This window comes from Oxyura jamaicensis, chromosome 1, assembly GCF_011077185.1.
Source record: "Oxyura jamaicensis isolate SHBP4307 breed ruddy duck chromosome 1, BPBGC_Ojam_1.0, whole genome shotgun sequence".
Taxonomy (NCBI): Eukaryota; Metazoa; Chordata; class Aves; order Anseriformes; family Anatidae; genus Oxyura; species Oxyura jamaicensis.
In genome coordinates, this window is record NC_048893.1 from 78,785,038 (window position 1) to 78,808,099 (window position 23,062).

The 23,062-nt window shown below is 46.9% G+C and overlaps 2 protein-coding genes across 4 annotated transcripts; one reads left to right on the plus strand and one right to left on the minus strand.

Annotated features, from left to right (window-relative positions):
• The first annotated feature begins 742 nt into the window (after positions 1 to 742).
• On the plus strand, positions 743 to 5,611 carry M6PR (mannose-6-phosphate receptor, cation dependent). The gene is made up of 8 exons (XM_035312938.1): positions 743 to 842; positions 875 to 923; positions 1,576 to 1,749; positions 1,967 to 2,139; positions 2,223 to 2,332; positions 2,534 to 2,664; positions 3,205 to 3,331; positions 3,909 to 5,611. Exons 3-8 carry the CDS (start codon positions 1,577 to 1,579, stop codon positions 4,029 to 4,031), a joined length of 837 nt encoding a protein of 278 aa, XP_035168829.1. The 5' UTR covers positions 743 to 842; positions 875 to 923; position 1,576; the 3' UTR covers positions 4,032 to 5,611.
• Positions 5,612 to 6,459: 848 nt separating this feature from the next.
• PHC1 (polyhomeotic homolog 1) lies at positions 6,460 to 21,875 on the minus strand. Of its 3 annotated transcripts, none has more exons than XM_035312908.1 (14): positions 21,318 to 21,875; positions 18,922 to 19,032; positions 17,669 to 17,746; positions 16,743 to 16,892; positions 15,634 to 15,765; positions 14,031 to 14,529; positions 12,916 to 13,673; positions 11,631 to 11,778; positions 11,309 to 11,517; positions 10,586 to 10,697; positions 9,918 to 10,026; positions 9,099 to 9,249; positions 8,258 to 8,489; positions 6,460 to 7,969 (listed from the first exon to the last, which is right to left on the minus strand). In XM_035312908.1, the coding sequence occupies exons 1-14, from the start codon at positions 21,429 to 21,431 to the stop codon at positions 7,815 to 7,817; spliced, it is 2,958 nt and encodes a 985-aa protein (XP_035168799.1). In that variant the 5' UTR covers positions 21,432 to 21,875; the 3' UTR covers positions 6,460 to 7,814. The 3 variants fall into 3 exon arrangements, with proteins under 3 accessions (XP_035168799.1, XP_035168791.1, XP_035168807.1); XM_035312900.1 differs by having other exon boundaries at positions 15,634 to 15,789; XM_035312916.1 differs by lacking the exon at positions 15,634 to 15,765.
• Positions 21,876 to 23,062: the final 1,187 nt, after the last annotated feature.

Consider the following 23,062-nt stretch of genomic DNA (forward strand, 5'->3'; position numbering starts at 1 on the left):
CAAGGGAAGGCTGGACGTGGTGCTTAGGGACATGGTTTGGTGGGTGACATTGGTGGTAGGGGGATGGTTGGAGCAGGTGATCCGGGAGGTCTCTTCCAGCCTTAGTGCCTCTGTGGTGCCATGACCTGCAGGGAGCCAGAGGTGAGAGCCCAGCCCCCAAGGGCGCCACGAACTCTTTACATTGGCCATCTTCAGACGGGTACGGGGGAGCTGCACCCCGCGGGGCTGCGCTGCCTCTGGGCGTTCTGGTGCCTGGCGGCGAGGAAGGGGAGCCGGGGGCGGTGCGTGGTGCGCGCCCCCGCGGGCACGGACACGCGCACGCAGGGGCCTCCCTCACCTGACCCCGCCCCCTCCGGGCGCGGCCCCGCAGCCCCTCACAGCTCGGGGGGGGCTCCCGGGCCGTGCTGCGCCGCCATTGGGCGAGCCGCACCCGCCTCCAGCCGCGCTTCCCCGCCTCCAGCCGCGCTTCCCCGCCTCCAGCCGCGCTCCCCCGCGGCCATTGGCGGGGCGGGAGCAGCGGGCGGGCGCTCCGGTGGCGATGCTCACCGCCCATTGGCAGGGCAGCGAGGGGGGTGGGAGCCTCGAGGCCTATTTCCGTCGCTCATTGGACAGAGGAGGGGAAGGAGGCGGGCTCCAGTGCAGCGCCGCTTATGGGCGGGGCTTCCCACCCGCGCTTCCCATTCGCTGAGGAATCGTTCGCGGGTTCCCATTGGCGGCAGAGCGCTGGGCGCTCGGAGCGCTTCCTGCTTCCGGCCGGCGGGGCGGCAGAGAGGGGCCGGGGCGGCAGAGAGGGAAGGCGCTCCGCGGGCGGAGGCGGGGCCGCGGCCGGGGTCTGCTCCGTGCCCGCCGGCCGCGCGGCCCGTCCCGTCCTGTCCCGTCGCCCCGCGCCTGCTGGGCGCTCGCCGGGCTCGGGGCGGCGGCAGGTGGGTGCGGCGGGGGGGAGTCTCAGGGCAGCACGGCCGCGTCGCGGGCCCGAGGAAGGCTGCGCCAGCGGCGAGGTGCTGCTCGGCGCGCGGGGCACGGGGCACGGCTCGCGAGTCACGAGCTGTCAGCTCGAGTCGTGCTAGGGGAATAACGTGACTGTTAGGGCTAAGGAGCTTGAACAGACAGAGCCTGACGAATCGCGGTGGCTCTTCCTTGCAAGCTGTTTACACAAGAGTTGCAGAGAGGATTGATTAGAGGCCTGGTAAATCATTATTTACTGACTGGCTTCGCAGGGGGTTGTGATAAAGAACAATGGCTCGTGCCTGAAGCTTACACCAGCATTTAGCCTGCTGGGCTCTGCTGCGGCTGAATCAATGCTAATTAACACGTTCAGCAGCAAAAGTTCTTGCAGTCCCAAGGCAAAACTCAGAGAAGAATCCCAGAATCCTCGTGACTTATCCTTGAGTTTAAAAAAAAAAAAAGGTTAGGATTTGGTGTCTCTTGGGAGCTGTGGAGTGTTTCTAGATTTTTACTTCTCCTTTTCACAGTCAGGATTGAGGAAGTGGCTAATAATTGACTCTGTGACCCTGCAGTTGGCTTGCAGGGGGATGACATGGTTAATCCCCCGTGTTCTTTGTGGTATGTACCCAGGATGTCATCACCTTGCCATACCTCTGCTGTGCTGGTGGTCTTTATGGCACTTGCTGTTGGTGTGGGGGCTGAACCATTGAAAGAGCAGAGCTGCGATGTGGTCGGTGATGAGAGCAGTGAGTCACAGATGGAAAAAGCCCTGCTGAAGAAACTGGAACCCCTGAGCCAAATAAGGTATGGTATGGGCACGTGTCAGCTTGCTGTGGGCCTTGGGGTTGCACAGTGCCTACGTTAAGGTCAGGAGCAGGGAAGAATGTGGGGCCAGACTTCAGGATGGACTCTGTCATTAGTATGGGCTGTGACTAGCTTCCCAGGTCTTGAGAGTCAACTGCTTTGAGCCCTGCTCCTTGTGATTCAATGGGCTGTCTGTTCTGTCCTTTCTCTGCTGCAGGTTTAACACAACTGTGGAGATAGGCGCAGCAGAAAACTACACCTACCAGTTCAGGGTGTGCAGGGAGGTCGACAGCAGCTTGCATGATTTTGCTGGCCTAGTACAAAAGGATAGAAAGACTGGAAAGACTACAGTAATAGGAAGAATCAATGAAACCCAGGTCTTCAATGGAAGTAAGACTACATGCAGTATCTCTTATGTGGTATCTTTTGCCTACTGGTCTGGATTTGCAGCCTATTTCTTTCTCTCTTGGCAGGTGACTGGATCATGCTGATTTATAAGGGGGGTGATTCATATGGTAGGCACTGCAGTGGTGAGAAGAGAAGAGCTGTGATAATGATTTCTTGCAAGCGGGGAGTTACAGCGGTGAGTGACAACAGGAGGTGGGAGAGGAGCAGGAGGCTCTCAGACATTCTTTGTAAGCAGAAGGGCCTTGAGAAGGCAGTGAGGTTTTCTGTTCTCCGGTGCCTGTTGCGTAGTTGCACAAACAGTGATAAAACTGCTTTCTGGTAAAGTTCAGCATGCCTGGGCGTATTTTCATGTGACTTGACTTTCCCCAAATTGCAGAGTTCATTCAGCATTGTTTCGGAAGAGCGTGAAAAGGAGCAGGACTGTTTCTACCTCTTTGAGATGGACAGCAGCGTGGCTTGTCCAGCTGAGGATTCCCACCTCAGTGTTGGCTCCATTCTACTAATCACGTGAGTCATTGGAAGAGCTGTTCATGTTTGGGCCGTAATCTCCAAGGCCATTTAGAAAAGCAGCAAATGTTACACTAGACCAGACCGTTGTAATATACCTACCCACAGCTACTGTTAAATGTGACTGTGCCTCTGAGCCTTGCAGACAAGCCCTAGCTTAAGGCATGATGCTGTAGAGCTGCTCCGTTCCATGCAGATGTCCCCCTTCATAGTTCACAGATCAATGCACTGAAACGTGGAAGGTGTGACTTCCTGCAATTACACAGCAGCTCTCTGTCAGAGCTGGAAATTCAGACTAGGAGTCTTGACTCCTCATTTTCTGTGTTTGTGCTTTGGGGCACTACTTCATGTAATGCTCCTGAAAGATTTTGCTACCACATCAATATTTTGGAGACCTTTTCTGGTGTGGTTTCACTGAATAGATCACTTCTTAAGTGGTGCTCAGCTACTTCCTCCAGTACCAACCTGAGACAGGTAACTGGCTTGGAAGAAAATGTTTCTAGGATTTTCTTAGCTCTGACTTTTAATTCTGTCCTCCAGATTTGCTTCGGTAATTGCGGTCTACATTGTTGGCGGGTTCCTCTTCCAGCGCCTTGTAGTGGGAGCAAAAGGCATGGAGCAGTTTCCTCACTTTGCCTTCTGGCAAGATCTGGGCAATTTGGTGGCGGTGAGTGAAAATCTCTGTATGTTTGCAGTCTAGGCCTGTGTGTTAGGATAAGAGAGAATAGTAAAACGGTAGCTTCCTTGTCTTCATGGAGTACACTTCTTGGGTAGACCTGCCATAGTGTACCCTATGGCAGAAGGTGAGGTTATTTTTTTGGAGTGTGGAAGGGAGGGGAAAGGGGAGGGTATTACAGACTTTGAATCCTTGCTGACGCTGGATCCCTGCTGCTCTTTACGGTTAATGGTTTTCAGGTAGGAATGCTAAGCTGGGATCTGTGAAGTGTTCATGTCTGGTTATGTGAAACCCTTTGGTCACCTTAGGCAGTACTGCTTATCCTCCATGCGTGTCTCAGTGTCCCTGTGTACTATTAATTGGTTCCATGTCCTACTCCAGACTTAACTAACTGTCGGGATTGGCTAGGATATTTGCATGTATGTTCCTCTTACCCAGACAGTGTTTTGTGGACCTGCCCCAGATAGCAGTGGGGTGGGCGTAGTCCCATAGCAAACCAGAAGCTGCTGTGCCACGGATGCTGAGTCTGCACACAGTCTGACTCCAGTGCAATAACCTGTCCTTACAGGATGGCTGTGACTTCGTATGCCGATCTAAGCCCCGAAATGCACCAGCTGCATATCGTGGTGTGGGCGATGACCAGCTGGGTGAGGAGTCAGAAGAACGGGATGACCACTTGCTACCAATGTGATGGGCTTTCAACACTGAACTCTCTTCTCCCCAGCGCTTGTTTAATCAGATGCTTCCCAGCCAGTTCTTTCACTTCTGATTTTCTTTCTACGATTTGCTTTTGCTGCCTCTGGTATGTCAAATCTCTTGGATGCCTCTGGGTGTGAACAGCACTGGTCCCTGATCATGTGTCTTATGAATGTAATGCTGTTTTTCTTCAAAAAAGCAGCAGAGCTGGTGGGGGGCAAGTGCAGAGAGCTGAGAAGACTCAGGAATAAAAGATTAGTCAGAGGAAAAAAATAGAGCCATGGATAGGTGTAGGAAGGGAAAGGAGGCAGTGGGCTAAAGCAACTGAGGCTGCAGGGGAGGGGGTATTTTCCTTTTTTCCTCCTAGGGTTTACAGGATCTGTAAGACACTGGATTTTTTTTCTTTGAATGCATTTTCAGCTTTTGTAGCTTCTGCACTGTTACACACAGTTTCTGCCAGCATAACCTGCACAGAGTGCTCTATGCCGGACTTGCTGAGGATGGAACAGGCATTATCACCCCTGCAATCCTTTTTTCCTAATGGCAGCGTGTTGAAAAGTACACACCCATTTCTTACAACTGATGTCAAGAGATGTATATGCCATCCTCTCAAACCAGAGAGGGACAATGCTAAAAATAATATATATAGGAATCCAGTACTGTCTCATGACTTTCCAGTTCAGCTGAAATATTGTCAGTCTTCTCTGTCATGGAGAATAAAAAGGTAATGATGCCCTGCTAAGTAAAAGGGGCATTTGCTTAAAGTGAAATCCTCATCAAGGGAAAATGAGAAGGTTAGAGGTAGCTGCCACTTGAGTTCTGTTACAAGTCTGTCCAAGGTTAACTGCCCCTATAGCTCAGTTATTGTCAGAATTTCCTTACACACTACGGTTCCTTGTTTGGCAAAGGGCTTACCTGTGAAGCTACCGAAACTTATAAAGGAACCATGGAAGCCAAGGGTAAAAATGCAAACACATTCAAAACTGTGTTCAGGGACTCCTGTGCTTACAGCATCAGCTTTGTAAGCCGTTGTCCCCTTAAGCATGGTCCAAACCAGTCTAAAGATATTTGCCCTGTGCAAATGGTACTTGCATGCTGCTGCTGGCTGGGAGTGAGAGAACCTTCCCCTTGGGCACTAGTGAAAAGTAGGTACAGCTAAGTTGTAAGACTTAATTGGAGCCTTTAGGAACTTGGCACCTGGTTCCTAATTGCCTTCTATGTGAGGAGCTAGACTCTACACAATCCTGTTCTGCCATACTGTAGGTTGGCAGAGAACCATCTTCAGTCTTGAGGGTGGAGACTGTGAATGAGCAAGCCACTTCTGCTTTTAGCACAGACAAGGTTTGTATATTTGTGTACTGCCAAAGCAGAGGTGGCAGTAGGGGCAAAAGAGGCGCCCTGCTTTCTTGCTGGGTTGAGTGGACAAACAATTCCTGCTTTCTTTGATTTTTGTTACGGTCTCAATCTTTCTCATAACATTGAAAAAATAGGAAGTCACTAAGCCTATTGTTTTTCATGGTGGTGTGTAAGGTATTTTTTTTTGTACAAAACACAACTTTCAAAAATAAAATGACCTAAAAAATCTGCTTGAGTGTTATACTGATAACAGCTTTCTCTAGTGCCAAACCACCTTTCTTAGCTAAGGGTGAAGGGTCTTCAGTAGGTGCTGTCTTGTGCCCCAGTGTCTCCATGTATGTGGTCTTACAGGGTAGGATATGCACACCTTTCAAACTGGAACTTTAAAAGCAGCTCATGGAGGTACAGAGGAGACAAAATCCCTGTATTTGTCTGAAACAACAACAGTCAAAAAAGTTTGTGAAGTTGTTCTTCACAATTATCTGATATAAAAAGTTATAAAGCAGCCAGACTTGTAAAGCCTGAACAAGCATTCTTTTTTATTAAGAACACTGAATGTGAAATAATGTGAAATGTTTCCATTTCACTGAAATAAATCCAGTCCTCAAAGGCAGCTAGTAATGTACATGACTGCCTACCCTGCTGAGGGTTAAACTAAACATGAGTTTTGTCACACTCAGCCTGCTCATAAAATGGTTTGTGGCAGCCTTCCTTTACTGTTAGAAGTTCAAAACTCCCCCTTCCTATGCGTGCACACCATCCCCCCCATCTATAGACTGAAAAGCATTATCAGGCAGCTTCCTTTGGGCCTGTATTAATTGAAGAAATCTCAGAAGTTGCTGCAACACTGTAGCATCTCCTAAGCACTTCCCCTTTTTCTGATGAGTCAATCAATACAGATCTCTGCAGATCTCTCATGTTTTCTTTCTGAGGCCCTTAGGCCTTCTCCCATGCAATTACAGCTGTCCTACAATAGTAGGTGTTTTTCAGACAGAACATTCTTGCATTTCACTCAAATAGGCATATGAAACTTCTGAAAATAGAAAAGTTTTTTTTTTTTAAAAAAAAAATCTTGCTTTCAGCTATTTGACTGTAGGGGACACTTATATCTTCACGCTTTGTATAGTTTGTTTTCCTTTTTTAAAGCAGATGTGCTGGAAGAAAACTGCCCACATTTTTGCCTTTGCCAAAGTTCCACAAAACTTCTGGATTTGGTCCTTTAAACCTATGGGAGCTGAGTAGCAAGGGCTTAGCCTATAAGAGAGTTGTACCCCTTAGAAAGAAGTATTAAAGGATCATAATTCAGTTGGAGTGTTGTTTTTTTTTTTTTTATACTGAGGAAGAGAAGTAGTTGTTTTACATCATCACCAAAAAAAAAGGCTGAGGCAGGTGATACAATCCTGCCAGCTTAAACTTTGTCCCATAAGCTCTCCTGAGGATAATAAAGATAGACACAAAAATAATACAAACAGGTTAAGAGAACAATCCCCACCCCCACCCCACCAAACAAACAAAAAAAAGCAAACAAACAAACAAAAAAAAACCAGCTGATTTATGAAGAGCCTTGGTGCTTCTTGAGACTGCTTTGGATCTGTAAATTATACCCTCGCACTCACATACTGGGGAGATACACCAAGTGGTGTAGGGTTTCCTAATGTAAGACAACCCCCCACTCTGATTTCCCCATCACCTTGTCATAAGTACTCAGGATAAATGCTCCTCTGACAGTTTCAATGAGGAGCATCTGGAGTGAATAGCTGCCAAAACACTTACTCTTTGATCTGAATCTCTACAGGAGACAGTAAAGCTAAGGCAGCTCCTATTGCCATGTGCCTTCAAGTTTGGTATGCATGCTGGAATGGCTATTAAACCCAGTTCATAAACAGCCTAGGTTATTTATTTTTTTTTAAAGTGTAACAGAAGCAGCCTCTTTTGCTCTAGTTCTTTTTTGTCCACATCTGTCACTTGGAATTTACTAATTCACTTCCTAAATGCCTCAAGCACAGCTGCCCCCAATATCCATACAGGACAGGGTCTTCCTATGCTTCAAGTTCTGACACAAGACTCAAATAAGATCCAACAAACCTGCTGTAGCAAGAAGGGACAAGGGCCCCTTTCAGAAGTCTGCTAAAACAAAGAAGTCTCCTTCCCTTCTTTATGTGGTAAATGGGAGAGGCATATTCAAAACCAGGAAGAAGGAAAGTTTCAAAGGCCCCAGGTGGGAGTTTTCTTCCCCCTTGTAGCACCATTAAAAGACCAAAACATGGGCTTGTACATGGCAGTTTCAGTCAAATTCCTTCTCATTCTTCTTGAATGCAAGACCACAAGGGATTGTCCCATTTTTCCCTGCCCCAGCAGGATGCTCCAAAGCTGGCAGCTGCTCTGGGTGTCAAAGGTGAAATGAATCTATTGCCGTGAGCTGTTAGGTCTCCTTTAGGACGTTGATCTTGGCACAAATCTTGAGGGCTGGTCCCAGCTTGATGTTCATGGCACTCATGAGGTGTTCCTCCTTCAAAAGCAACAGGGCTTGGCCATCTATTTCCTGTGATCGAAACTCCTCAGCAATCTCCTGGCACCCTGTGAAACCAAGAAAATGGCACTGAGAAACAGATGGCACTTCTGTCACTCCTACTCTTTAGACCTCTGTCAGTAAGCTAGGAATCTAACCAATCCCCCCTCTCCACACAGGCTGCCTGAGGTTACAGGCTGTTTGAGGAGTACAACTCATCCATTTGCATGACCTACTCCAATTCAGAAACACATAAAGAGTACGGTAAAAGCGCCAGGAACCGCTCTCAAAGATCTCCAAAAAGATTTCTCCATGCTACTGGATCAGAGGACTGCAGGAATGGAGGATAACTTCACCTTGCAACGATGCAATGAACTCGTACACTTCCTCCACACTCCAACGACTGGGATTGCTGGACAGGAAGACTGGGTTGATGCCATGTAGATCTGGGGTAGGTGGGGCCATACTAGAGTTTGCCAGGTCCCTCTCTCCATGGCTGGCCCGCACTGACAGGGGTCCTGGAGATGTAGGGGACAAAGCCTCATCATAGCTGGAGTTATCAGAACCTCGACTTGAGTCCTCTTGACCCTATAAGCCCACAGGAAAGAAAGAAAAAGTGTGATTTTTTTTTTTTTTTAAAAAAATCACAGTTACTAGGTGCAAAACCAGACACTGGGAACAGTAGAAGTCCCAACAGTCTGGGACAATTTTCTCAGGCTGTTAGTCCAGGGGCAGCTGTCACAAGAGCTCACTCAACACTGAAGGGGGGTGAAAGTGAAATTTCACCTCCCTTCCTCTTCCTTCTCCCCATCCTCCCCTAATCCATTCCTCTTCCTCATGTCAGCTCTGGAGCTCTTTCAATCGTACTATAATCTGGTTCAAATAATTAATCTGAAAAAAGCTAACCATACAGGAAAAGTGGATCGTTTTCTATCAAGCCTGGCAGCTGATCACACTCACTGAGATGTCTGTGACGTGCTGGAGTGAATACAGAATAAACAAATACAAATGTTAATCTGCTTTTTGCAGATGTTGAGCAATTAGACCAGCTTACTGTGCCTTGTCTAACAACTGTGTCAATGTGTGCTGGTCATGTACTGTACAACTACATATGCTGTCAGAACCTGGTACCTCCAACGGTGACGATTATTGTGCTGAAATCTGCCTTGACTGGGGCAGACAGGACTACAGCCTTACCCTGTGACGCTTGCCCTGGATCTTTGTTCGAGCAATTTCAGAGCTGCTGCGCCGTGATCCCCGTCGGCGCACACGAGCATAGTTAGCTTCCTGGAATTCTTTCATCTTCTTTCTCTGCAACCGAAACTGATGGCTGCAGCTGACATTGTACCTCAAATAAGTAGAAGCAGAGCAGCAATTAGGAAACAGCAACTAACTAAACATACTGTTTCTCCTTTCTCTAGATGTGGATGAAACTTCTCTTTACCATCAAATTCTGTTCTTCCTCCTTCTAAGGATTCCCCCTGGAAGGAACCAGTCCAGACTTCTCACAAGCAATATTTGGACACCAGAGTCTTGATCTAACATCTGAAGGGTCAATTAAGTCATTCCCCTAAGGGAAAAAAGACCCATAACAAGCACTCTGCTATCAACAGGAGGCAGCAATGACTAGTGTAATTTCTCCACAGGATTTTCCCCCCCCAGTGCTCCCTTGTGTCTTTACTACCAACGGAGCAGACAGCTACCAGTAAGCATTCATTTAATCAGTCAAATGTACATGAGAGGTTCTTTGGAGCCCAAGAACTTCCCTCTTCCCATCTCATTTCCTGAGCAAGTAGGAAATCCTGTTTACACTCGACACCATATCCACCTCCTCCAGATCTAGAAGCATTCACAAATCATAAAGAGGTCCAGTACTAAAGGATCTCTGTGGTCAATGCATCCCATGTAGGGAGAATCAGATGTACTGAAGTACTGTACGCTACCTGGAGAAGGGACACATGCCCAGTTCCCAAGAATGTAGAGTCAGAGAAGAGGATGATGTCGTCTTGCTATTACCTTTTAGCACAGGTCATGGAACAAAACCTCTTGGAGCCACGGAACTGGGTGGCTGGGGCATACTTCCCACAGTATTCACACTTCAGCAAGTTTGCCTTCTTATCAAGCTCTAGTAAGATACAGAGATATACACCATTTGATGATTTGAGCTGAAACAAATCACACGTAATGATTCCTCATTGCACTACTCTTCCTTTCAGCAGACAGATTCCAACACTATTGTCTCTTGAAACTACTGAACAATTAGCATGGGGAAGAAGCTGGTAGAGGAGAGGCAGAAGCTCCACTAATTAGGACCCCAGGATATTGAACGCAGTAGTGTATTTCTCCATATCCCTTTCACTGAACAAGCAAGTAGCAGCATATCCCTCATATCCTACAAGGCTGTGGGGGAGTCTCCATCTGCACTCTCTGCTGTGTCCACACATCCTTCACAGTCATTACAGGTACAGTTCAGATTCTGCTTACTAACATAGGGTGTGTTAGATTGTATTAACAAAGTAATGTCTTCTGGCACTTGAGAAAATAAGATCCTAGGTCTGTAGCTTGAGACTCCAAGGTGTTAACAGAAGGACAGAAGGGATACGAGTCCATAATGTATAAAGTAAATAAAGTACCAGCAGAAACTTTCAGTACTGCTAGCAATGTGTCCTAGTGCTGAAACTCACCCATAGAAGCACTGTCCCCTCCTGGAGAATTGCTGGACAGGTTTTCACTCTGACCAGAAGGAGCCCCTCCCTGCAGTGGTTTCTCAGATTCTTTCAGCAGCTGAGAACCCACCTAGCCAGGAAGAGAAAGAATTTGGCCCATCAGTAAAGGAGCTCTGTGACCACCACTTTTCTGAAGCATATGCCAGTCACTCCTTATTATAACTCAAAATAATCCCTCTGCATACTAAGGAAGGAGAGATGCTGAACAAAGTTACTCTTTCCTTATTCACAGATGTGGCAGTTCATTTAAAGATCACTAAGTACTGTCTGCTTCAAATATCCTGCAATTCCATGTGACTCTATTTCCCCTTATTTGCTTTAAATTTACCTGCTGCTTATTCAAAATGCAGCGCATCTTTCCCTCAGTAGAAATCAGACAGAAGAACCTTCTTATAATTCCCGCATAAATTATTGCTTTGGGGACTATTGGAGAAAACAGTTCCCATCACATTTGCCAGTTCACATTTCCCATCTCACTCCAACCTGTCGTCTTTAATACCACCTCCTGACGCTTTGCTTCATGCATGAAACCAGCTTCCCTCGCCTTCCTCTCACTTCTGTGTTTTGAGCTAAAAAAGCTTACATGGAACATGGGGAAACAAAGTCCTGTCCAAAGATGGATGCCCACCACCTTTCCAGGGGACAGCTGTACCTCCTTTCCACACAGCAGTGAATCCTTACCGGAAAGGGTTCTGCTCCTTCCTGGATGACAAAGCCCTCAATGATGTGTGTGAGGATCTGGGGCTTAACAATGGCTTGTGGGGGTTTGGAGTCTCCCATCTGACGTGACACCATTGCTAGGTTTGGGGTGGGTGCAGAGGTGGGGGTGACTGATGCTCCTTCACTTGAGGTGGTATTTGGGGTTGCAGTGACAGCAGGATCAGATTTATCTGGAATGTTAACAGCACCAAAGTCACTATTACTATTGCTCCGCTTACTTCAAGTGGAACTTGAGATCAGATCATTAGTACAGAAAAACCAGAGCTGTCCTTTTGTACCTCACCTCCAAGGCCATTCTTCTCCTCCATGTTTTTGGGGCTGTCTGTCACAGGAGAAGACCTGGCGGGCAGGAGTGCAGTGACACTGGCTGATTCCTCCTTCTCCTCCTCTGACTCTGCCTTGCGTTTTACTGCTAAGGTCTGAGACTTGCCCTGAATGAATAGAGGCACATGTAAGCAGAGAGAAGAACCCAAAGCAGAGAACAACACAGATCGAAGGCAACAAGAAGAGTACATCCTGCTCCATCATACTTCATCTCCAGCCTGGTTCCCACTCCTGGAAATGCATTCAGCTCCCATCTTTGTTTAGGAGCGTTTACCTAGCAGGGAGCGAAAGCTTCATAAGACACACTACCAGACTACTGACTAGGATGTAGCATCCTAGTGGATATAGCGATACATTGACATAATACCAGGACACCATGCAAACCTCAAAGGATTATTCCAGGAAGAAATGGAATGGCATTCACCCAGCAGTTTCCAAACAGGCTAGATCAGATCAGTTCCAGTGAAGAAACAGAGTCAAAACAGTAGCTGGATGAGAGCTGAATTGTCCCTCAGCTGTAAAAACCAGACAAATCCTGTGACAGCTTCCTGAAGAAGCAGCCAGAGTTTAGAAACAAACTGGCACATTTTGCCCTTGACTACACAAGCAAAAATCCAGTCAAATTAACAGTCTCAGCAACTGACTACAGATACAGATAGCTGAGCTGAAAAAGCGTCAGTGTCCCCTGGAGTTAGGCAGGCCCTGGCTGACCAATTTATAGCTGCATGAGAGGCCTACGGAACATGAGCCATCTTTGTCTACCTCTGCATAGTCTGTTGCTAGGGAATCCTCCGAGACCTAGAGCCAGCTCTACCTCAGTGGCTGATAACCACGCACCAAGGGGTCTCTGACCTGGAGGTATCCGCACCTAGTGGGGAGAGGGCAGTTCAGTCTTCTCAGCCCACTCAGCCACCTTCTCTCTTCTGAGAGACATCAAAGAGGCCAACTGTCGTTAAATGGGATATTTAGTATGTGATGTGGACACCTACTCCATTTGAATCGGGGTCCAATTCTCACCAGTTTGTTTCATGCAAGCCTCTGAACAATCACATGAAAGAAAACTGTTTCTCGTCAGTAACCCCCAGGGCTGGACTGGAATCAGCATTTTTGAGAGGAAAAGTCTCTATATCCCTTCATCCAAACCTCTTATTCCTCCCATCCCACCGACCCAGGGCTGGAATACAGTCCTAAGACTGAACAAAGAGAATCCATATGGTATTCCCCTTCTTGATGGTATCACTTACTGGCAGCTGGACAGACTGCATGTAGAATGCTGCTGGCATCTGAGCCACAACTGGAGAGGAGGCTGGGCTCTTCACCATGTGGGTTGTGCCTTGAACTTGTGCCAAATTCACCCCTGTGGTGAGAGGCGAAGCTTCCTGTGAGGATGCTGGAGCTGAGGAGGATGGGGAAGCAGCATGGCCTTGGGAAACAGGCTGGACCACAGCTGGCATTCCCCGGGAAGTCGTCACTGCTGCAGCAATCTGAGCTAAACCCAGTGCCTGGGCTTGGCCTGAGCCCTGCTGCCGAGTACCCACCACCTGCACAGGTATGTGTGGTGGAGGCTGCTGTGCTGCTGACATTTTGGCAGGCCCAAGCTGAGGTGGTTTGATGGGAGTGACCATAGATTTTGACTGGATTGGAACAGGTGATTTGGTGGTTTGCTGGCAAGGACTGTCCTGCTGGAGCTGAACAGGCTGTGCCTGGGACTGCAACATAGGTTGTACCACAAGGGTCTGAGCCTGCTGCTGGTTTTGAGGTGGAGCCTGCTGCTGTGGAGGTTGAGCTTGTTGCTGCTGTTGGGTCAGAGATGGTGACTGCTGCTGTTGCTGCTGCTGGGACAGCTGGAGATGGGTGGCTGTGTGGAGGAGCTGGGACTGGCGGTGCTGGAACTGCTGCTGGTGATGAATGGCAATCTGCTGCTGAATCACCACCTGCTTCTGCAGGTGAATCTGCTGCTGCTGCTGGATCAAGGAGTGTGGCTGAATCTGTGTATACGTGGCTATACAAACACAGAACCAGAGAAAAGGAGAGCACAACAGAACCAGAGAAAAGGAGAGCACAAAGGTTAACAACAGCACAGCTGCGAACAACAACAACAAAAAAAGGCAAGCAGCCACTGCACTGGTTTGAATTGTTATGTTCCAAAAAGACTGACAGCTAACTGGCAGAGGACAGTGGGAACTGAATGGGCTGGGATCAAGTTCTATCATTAGTAGAGCAGGATAATCCCTAGAGAACAGCCTCCAGGAGCATGGCAACTGGGAGGCTTGTTGGGAAACCTCTCACCACTGGGCTTTAAATGGCACTCTTCCAAAAGCTCAACTGGTTCAAAGAGAAGGAACAGGGCACCCCTTACCTGAGCTGATCAGTGTTTGGCTGGGTGCTGGTGTAGCTGTCCGCGTCAGGTTCATGCCCACTGTTTGCTGTCCACCACTGTCCGTTTCGCCCTTCTTTGTGGCTGCATTCTCTGTCTCTGTTTGGCTTCCCTGGCTGATAGTCACTGCCTGGGCAGCTGCTACTGGTAATGGTTGAACCACTCCTGTGCCTTTCCTTTGGCAACTGCCAGCAGCACCTGCTGAGGCTGTCTGGCTCAATCCTGTTGAGGTCTGGCTCCCACTGCTTGGCACCACACCCCCAGAGACACCATTGCTGCCTGCTGCCCCCTGACTCAAGTTGAGGGACTGGCCTGTGCTGCTAGAAGATGCCTGAGCCACTGCCAAGGTCTGGCCTGTATTTGTGGCCTGTGGCAGGCACGAAGCCTGGGAGTTTCCTGGTAGAGCTGCCTTCTGAGCAGAGCTTTGGAGCTGGGCATTAGTGGATGAGGTCTGCTGGCTCCTCACAGCCAAGTTCTGCACCTAGAAATACACATACAGAACACAGTCCATTTGCTTTAAGCATGTTACTTCCTAGAAGCTGGAGAGAGGTACAGAACAAGAGAATGCATAAGCAATAGTCTCTGCTGGGATGCAGGCCAAGTCAATGCTGTAAGTCTAACATGGGGAGCTGGCTAATACCATAAGGCAAGGCTCAGGTGCAACCCTCCCCAGAAAGCATTAACCTGAACTGCCTTCTGCCCCATCTCTGATGGAAGTTAAAGATCTCGTGGCACTTTCTGAACAGCACTTGAGGAAAACACCATTCTTTCTGATGCACGGGATAGCCTTCAGACCTGTCTGCCTTGTCCTTGCATTGCTAGGATCCACTTTAGCACAGCTGTAAGTGTGCTGAGATACCCCTTTAAAGAGCAGTAATTCCTTCACGATTTTTGTGCCACCTGCCTCCTCTATCTGTACAGTGCTTTCCATTCAGGAGGCCTGCAGCCTTGCTCATTCACCAGTTCCTCTGCATTTCAGTGCTACCATCCTCAGTATTTAATCCCCCTCCAAATGCAGCATTATCTTCAAGTTTGATTGTGGCTAACTTTCTTCAAAGAAAGTGCTCCAGAAAAGACAAAGTAACTGGAAATCCCAAGGTTAGGCCCAGGAAAAGGGAAGCCATGGCAGCTCTCTGACCCAGAGAAAGATTTACAGCAGAGTGCAGGAGCTAAGACCTTCTGCCCTGTTGTCATTTTTACAACAAACCACCTAGATTAAGGAATACTATTGCTGACAAAGACTCTTCATTGCAGAGTGAATGTCTCGCTGAAAAATGGACATAGAACTCAACAGTTCTTTTCACACAAAGACAACTAAAAAGCTGTGAAAACATGATTGATCCAGCCCATGTCTCATCCCAGAAATTTTCATCAGAAATGAAGCCTGTCTCTGGCGGCAAAAAGCAAACATTGGGAAACGATGGCAAGAGAGAGCAGTATTTCTTGCCTGCAACAGTTACAGGGACACAGAATGGAGATAAAATAGAGCGAATCTTCTGTACAGGCATAGGTGGCTGGAGACAAAGACCAGAGTGCAGGTTGTGTACAGGGGAAGGGAAGGACTCTGGGAGCGGGTGTCACTGACCTGGTCTGTGTCTGCATGGACCCCGGGAGACTGGGTGGGTGGTACCTCCTGCTGGACAGCAGCCACGGCCCCATTAGGCATCAGGATGAGTTGGGAGGCAAGAGGCACATTGCGGCCCAAGGTCCGGTTTACCTGCAACAGGTTCCCCAGCTGTGGCTGTTGGGAATGGGTCAGGTGATGCGGAATGAAAGGAACAGAGGGGAAGAGAGAAAGACAGACAGCGAACCACAAGCAGATTACAAAGCAACATGAGGCTGCAATGTTGTACATGGCATCCCGCCCCCCACACCCTTCCCCACTCTGCACTGTAACATAACCCTCAAGAGCAGGAAACAGTTTCCTTATGGAAACAAGCAGTATTCTGTCAAATATGGGCCTGGGGCAACTCCCACAAGCTGCCCAGGACCAGCTAAAATACTTGGGTATAATTTAATTTCAAGATGTATATTCAGGACTGGTTGAGAAACAGTGATAAAAGACATACACTCAACACCAAGGCTGTTTGAACAGGGGATTACAATCTGTACCTAAAGCCAACTGAGACACAGAACATATTTTTCAAGTAGGTAACCAAACTTCAGATAGATTATAGTCAAGTCTAACATTTTCCATATAGCAGCACTTCATACTATTCAAAAGGATGATATATTTGTTCCTGTTGATTTATGTTCCTGGACTTACTCGAATCCTGACTTACGTCCCTGTGTGCAGTGACTGAAGGGAATAATTTACCATATATCTGTTCCAGCAATCAACAAGACAAGTAGCTTTATTTCTGTGAGTTCTACTCAAGTCTAGGATATATATTTCACATTTATGCTCTACTGAGAAGTGCCATGGGATCTTTAACATCTATGCAGAGCAGAGACAAACACAGTTCTTAAGAACTTCAATACACAATGCAAAGCTAATTTACCCTAAAAAGCTGAGCCCAAAGTCTAATGCTGTTTCAGGAATAAGAGCTTCCTCATCTGAATTTAAAACATATCATATCATTCTTAGAGTTGGAGTTATCCCTGAGGAGCTGGTAGTCCCAAACAGGGAAACAACTGAGCGTCTAGAAAGTGGGGCTTATTGGTCAGGACACATTTTGTGTACTTATTTCTTACCCGGAGGTACATCTGGGCCTGTGACTGGTTGAGAGGTGGTGAGGTGGTATTCCCAAGGAGCACAGACTGCGTCAGAGTTGTGGCACTAGGGGAACTCACACTCTGTGAGCGACTTATCAGCTGAGCAGCTGATGTGGTGGCTAGGTTGATCTTAAAACAGAAAAAAAAGACACAAATCATATAAGAAGAGATGGGGGCAAAGAAAGAAGTAAAATTTCACTTACTGTGGTACAGCCAGAACAAGTATTTCACAGTTTTTCCCTGTATGCCACAGGGGACCAAGAAGAAAGAAGGAAATTCTTGCTTTAAGAGGCTATGTGATCTAAACTAGCCAAAATCCTGGACACTAACCTCATTTATATGATGAGCCTGAGCATCACTGTTACTTTGCAACTTCAATAAGAGATCCAAAAAATAACTAAAAATACATTTTCTCCAGCCTCTCAAGTAAAAGGGAAAAAAAAAATAATCTGCCTTACCTACTCACCTATACTCTTTGAACAAATCCTAGTTCCTCAATACCCACTATAAATATCATACTTCCTCTCATTCAACGAGCTACTTCTACTCTGTCCAAGAAAAAAAGAACATTCCCCTCCAAGCTGCTCACAACTCCTTCTTCTTAGAAGTCCTGATCTTCTTCTAAACCAAGAAAACATATCCCCAAAGCATCAGAAAAAAATATATTAGTGTCTACCTTTCCAGCTAAGAAGCCTATCCCACTCAGACACCTCAGGGCTCCTCAAACCCCACCAATAATGATAGCACCCCAAATCCTTAAAGTTATCTGTATCTTATGGATTCCCAGCATGCCTAGAAGTTGTGTTTCCCTGGCTGACTGCCTTCCTACAAGACAAAGAGGAGAAAGAACAAGGGCAGGGGGGAGCAGGGTGCAGGGAAGCGCTTTGATTGGTGTAATTACTTACGGAGGCCTGGGTGGTGGTAGTCTGTTGTGGGGTGCTGGTGTTGGGGGAGCTGGCTTGTCTACTGGCTGCAATTGTAGCCTGCAAAAGAGATTAACAGAGGAATGAGTACCTGAAAAAAACTTTTTTTTATCCTGCCCTAATATTTGGTTTTCTAAGAACACTAAATACCATCATCAACATCTTCTCCCATTCCCAAGAACGTTGCCCCAGTTTGTCATGCCACACACTGCAAGCCCTCATCCTGATGCTCCAGTCCACTCTGTTAACATCCAGACATTCCCTGAAACATTACCAATTTGCTGAGCTAGTCATGCAGATTAGTAACAATGCAATGATAGTACTGCAAGTAACAAATTTCAGATTACAGCACATTCAGTTGGTACAGGAGGGTAAATAGATTTTTTTTTTTTCTTTCCTATAATGATCTCATGGCAAGTACACTGCATGTGTTCAGTTGGTTTTAAAACTAAGATTCATATAATACTGGTGAGAGGATTCTATATGCTCTGTCCTATAAAATTCCAGGTAGGAATTTGAAAACAACTAAAACCTGAATTAACAGACAAGAAGCACAACTACTGATGGAGATTTTACATAGACAGAAGTGTACTGTCACATCACATATAATTCATCTTGACAGAATTTATCATCAGTTAAAGTGAGCAAAGTTGCTAAATTAAAAAAAAAAATAAAAATATTATGCATCATACATCATCTCAATAAACTTAACTCAATTAAAGAAACACCCTCCTTCATGGACAAGATCTACCCCAGATCCTTCTTGCTAGTAACTGGCAAAGAAACCATGGGACAGTAAGTTTCAAGAGAGAAAATTCAGAGGATACCACATGAAATTTCACACATACAAAACTACGTTTATTCTCAGAGAAATAACAATCCATCATTCACTTTAAGACAGTTTTAAAATACTACTGCATCCACTGGTGATTTAAACACCCATCTTTTGTTTAAAGGAGGTACAGTAGTTAGTCACATGCCTCCAGTGTGCAAATTCCCTTATGGGATGCTAAATTTTATCTTCCCCTTTTTTGTACCTGAAAACTAAACAAATCTTTCCATCAAGCTTCCAGTTTACTAGCTGTTTATATTACATTCAAACAATATGTTTAGCACATCACAAGTAGTGCAATTAGGTACCAGTTGTCTAATTGCAGATCAGGACCTCGGTGTATAAGTCAGAGTGCGAGTAGAGAACAATCCAGTTCCTCACCTTCTGCCCCTTGGCAACTCACCTGCTGGACAGCAGCCAAGCTGTGAAGCTGAGCACTGTTAAGCTGCTGCTGGAGCATAAACTGATGAAAGTACTGAGCTGCATTGGGCTGTCTCTGGAGTGCCTGAAGAGCCTAGAGAAATAGAAAAACCCAATTGTTAAAAAACAGTACGTCCTTGAAATGTGATCAGATAGAAATGAAGAAATAAATAATGGCCTTGGGACCATACCTCATCCCCACAAAAAGAAAAAAAAAGCCACCAGATTAGTATAATAAAACAGGTAAAGGAGCTACAAACTTGGTAACAGACTGAATCACAGGCATATTCCAGGACAGCAAGAAGCACACTTTAAAAAACTTTGTAGTATGTATATACACCACACAGACCATATAGAAGAAATGGCACGATAAACAGAGTGACTTGCACTAGAACAGCAGAGCTAAAAATCAGTCTGAGTATTGACTAAATCTACAAGGCTGGATACTGAAGAAGTAACTTAGAAAACACAAAACACAGCACCAGACTACAAGAAGTAAAGACCAGGCCTAACACAAGAATTCCTAAACCCCAAAACATGACAGCCCTTCAGGCATATCACTGAATCATAGAATGGCTCAGGTTGGAAGGGACCTTAAAAATCATCCAACTCCAACTGCCCTGCTGTAAGCTGGGATGCCATCCACTAGATAACCCCTTGTCCTGTCATTATCTACCCAAGCAAAAAGTTGCTCTACATCTTTTTTTATAAGCCCCCTTTGAGTATTGGAAAGCTGCAATGCGGTCACCCCTGAGCCTTCTCTTCTCCAGGCTGAACAACCCCAACTCTCTCAGCCTTTCTTCATAGGAGAGATGCTCCAGCTCTCTGTTCTTCATAGCCCTCCTCTGGACCTGCTCTAACAGATCCACACCCTTCTTATGCTGGGAGCCCCTCACCTGGATGCAGCACTCCAGGTAGGGCCTCAAAAGGGCAGAGCACAGGGGGACAATCACCTCCGTCAACCTGCTAGTCATTCCTCTGTTGATGCAGCCCAGGATGCAGTTGGCTTTTTGGTATGCAAGCACACACTGCTGGCTTATGTTGAGTCCTTCATCTACCAGAACTCCTGGGTCCTTCTCTGAAGGGCTGTTCTTGTATTTTTCTCCCAGTCTGTGCTCATGTCCAGGATTGCCCCGGCCCAGGTGCAGCTCCTTGAGCTTAGGTTCAGATGGGCCCACTTTTCTTGCTTGTCCAGGTCCCTTTGGATGTCAACCCTTCCTTCTGTTGTACTGACTGCACCACTCAGCTTGGTCTCATCTGCAAACTTGCTGAGGGTGCACTTAATCCCATCATCTATGTCACTGATGAAGATACTGAAAAGCACCAGTCCCAGGACAGACCCCTGAGGGACACCGCTTGTCACCAGCCTCCACGTGGACATAGAGCCATTGACCACCACTCTCTGGGTGTGATCTTCAAGCCAATTCCTTATCCACTGAATGGTCCACCCATCAAATCTCTCTCTCTCCAATTTGGAAATCAGGATGTCACGTGGGACCATGTCAAAGGCCTTGCAGAAATCCAGGTAGATGACATTTGTCAGTCTTCCTTTGTCAACTGATGCAGTCACTCCATCATAAAAGGCCACTGGATTGGTCAGGTACAATTTACCCTTGGTGAAGCCATGTGGGCTGTCTTGGATCACCTCTTCGTTTTGCATTTGCATTGACATTGCTTCCAGGAGGACCTTTTCCATGATCTTGCCAGGCACAGAGGAGAGGCTCACTGGTCTGTAGATCCCCGAGGCCTTCTTTCTACCCTTTTTCAAAATAGGAGTAATGTTTCCCTTTTTCCAGTCACCAGGGACCTCACCTGACTGCCTGGACTTTTCAAATATGATGGAGAGAGGCTTGGCAACTCCATCAGCCAATTCCCTCAGGACCCTGGGATGCATGACATCAGGCCCCACAGACTTGTACTGGTTTAGTTTCATCAGGCGGTCTCGAACCTGCTCTTCACTTACAGTGGGAGGGACTTTGCTCCCCCAGCCTCCATCTATGGGTTTAGGGAAATGAAAGACTTGGGAAGCCTGACTGACAGTGAAGACTGAGGCAAAGAAGTTGAGTACCTCAGCCTTATCCATGTCCGTTGTTACCAGTTCACCCTTCTCAGCCAGAGGGGAACACTCTCCTTGCTTGGCCTTTCTTTTCTGAGCAATGTACCTACAGAATCCCTTCCTGTTATTCCCTGCATCCGTTGCCAAGCTTGGTTCCATCTGTGCCTTGGCTTTCCTACTCCCATCCTTACCAGTCTGGATAGCATCCCTGTACTCTTCCCCACATGCTCCCACCTTGACATATTACAACCAAGATGAACATGAGAGGGCTCACTGCCCTTCCGCTATTGCGCACTCAATCCCAGAATGTAGCAGCATCTTACCTGTACAGCCTGACGCTCATACAGAGACATCTGTGATATCTGAGGACGGGTGCTTCCTCCAGAACTGGAGCTCCCGCTGCTGGAGCCAGAGTTCTGCTCACTTTCAGTCTCCATGGTGACAGGATCCTGGGAGCTCAGGCTGGGATTGACTCCAGATCTAAATCGAAAGAATTGGAAACTAAGTCAGGCTAGAGAAAGAGCCAAACTGTATTTCACTGCATTACACAGCTTTTTTTTTACTTGAATATCCCAGTACCAGGCTTCTTCCACAGCTTTGCTATAACATAGGAGGCTGGGGATGCTAGGAGCCGAAATAACCCAGAAATTATACTCACAGTTTGTTTTCTATTACCACAGTCTGAAATGTAATACACACATCCTCGTATTTTTATCACCATGCTACAACATCCTGAATTCTTGAACAGGCAGCAGAGTGACGTAGCGGCTGCAGCTCATTCAGACAACCATTTGGTTACAGACCTGATCACCTCTACTTCAACGGTACTGAACTGAGGTGAATTAACTGTATTTCCAGTCTCCCACTGTACTTCCACAACTTCTCATCACTTCTTCCTGTAGTCTCCCGAGACGTATAATTCTACAACTCTGCTGCCCTGCAGGTACCCCAGCTCAGTTTGCCCCCCGATCCTTAATTGTTTCTTTCTTTCTCTGATCACATGCACTTCCAGCTGCTCCTTGTTCCTGACAGACTGTAACTCAGATGTCAGACTGGAAGCTGGTGTCTGGGGTGGCAAGTTGCTTTAAGGAAGAACGGAGCCGGAAGCAGGTGAGATGAAGGGATCGCAAGCAGTACTTATGAGGGGAAACACACTAAAGAGGTCATACAGAGCCAGAGAGAGATTCCAGGGGCAGAAAGATGAGTTGTGGTGAACTGCACAACTAGGAAAGGCCTGGAGAAGGCATCCAACAGCCAAGAGGAAGAGAAGCAAGACTGAAAAAAGTGCTTAGCAGAAAAGTAATGCATTGGGATGATCAGGGAGTCTTCTTGTAGCAAGAAACATGGGCTATACAGGGGGCAACAGTAGGAGGGAACAGAGTGAGAAAAGGAAATGTACAAAAGTGGTTAGACGTGAACCGAATTCTACTGAAAAAAGTGACTTTTCGAAAGGATATAATTTGCATAAGTTTTTTGTTTTTGTTTTTAAAAAAAGCTTCTGATAGTCTCTGTATCACTGATGGCCTCTTTGTTTCCAAACCACCAGCTGGCTCCCCTGAAGCCTACCTGAGAGACCTCATTTTAAATGAGACCTTTAGGCTCCCAAGATCCCGTAGCATCAGCACGGCCACTGTATTTAGACCTTTTCAAATCCAGAGCTTTCAAGCTTCATAGCCTTCACCAAAGGCAACTTCTTCCAGGTCAGTAAACAAACTGACCAGCACAGCATAAAAGGAAGTGCAACACTATTCTCTACCAGACAAGTTTCTAAATTCCTGAATGGCACTAACAGCAGACAACTTTGAAGTAGGACAAGAGCATCAACATTAACAGCTGTGGATGGCTGATTAAATCAGGGAACCACTGTTCCAAACCTGCTCCTCGAACTCTGGAAAATTCCGTCACTGACCAGCACGCAGATGTTGCTCCAGTCCTGGCTTCCCCATGAATCTTTACACCTCTGCCTTTGAGTCCTGTCTAGGCATCTCCCTGCTAACACAACACTAGGGTCCTGTACCTGTTCCAGCACTGACCATGGGTAACACCCAGTCACCTTTTCTTCAGTTAA

What these genes read in the sequence shown, in the direction of transcription:
- PHC1 (XM_035312900.1), bottom strand. Translation starts at nt 21,431, where the DNA reads ATGGAGACTGAAAGTGAGCAGAACTCTGGCTCCAGCAGCGGGAGCTCC. An exon ending in GCTTGGCTGCTGTCCAGCAG is followed by an intron (nt 17,747 to 18,921) that starts GTGAGTTGCCAA and finishes TCTCTTTTGCAG; the next exon opens with GCTACAATTGCAGCCAGTAG. An exon ending in AAGGAGCAGAACCCTTTCCG is followed by an intron (nt 10,698 to 11,308) that starts GTAAGGATTCAC and finishes CTTCCTGGCTAG; the next exon opens with GTGGGTTCTCAGCTGCTGAA.
- M6PR (XM_035312938.1), top strand. Translation starts at nt 1,577, where the DNA reads ATGTCATCACCTTGCCATACCTCTGCTGTGCTGGTGGTCTTTATGGCA. An exon ending in AACCCAGGTCTTCAATGGAA is followed by an intron (nt 2,140 to 2,222) that starts GTAAGACTACAT and finishes CTCTCTTGGCAG; the next exon opens with GTGACTGGATCATGCTGATT. An exon ending in GGCTCCATTCTACTAATCAC is followed by an intron (nt 2,665 to 3,204) that starts GTGAGTCATTGG and finishes TCTGTCCTCCAG; the next exon opens with ATTTGCTTCGGTAATTGCGG.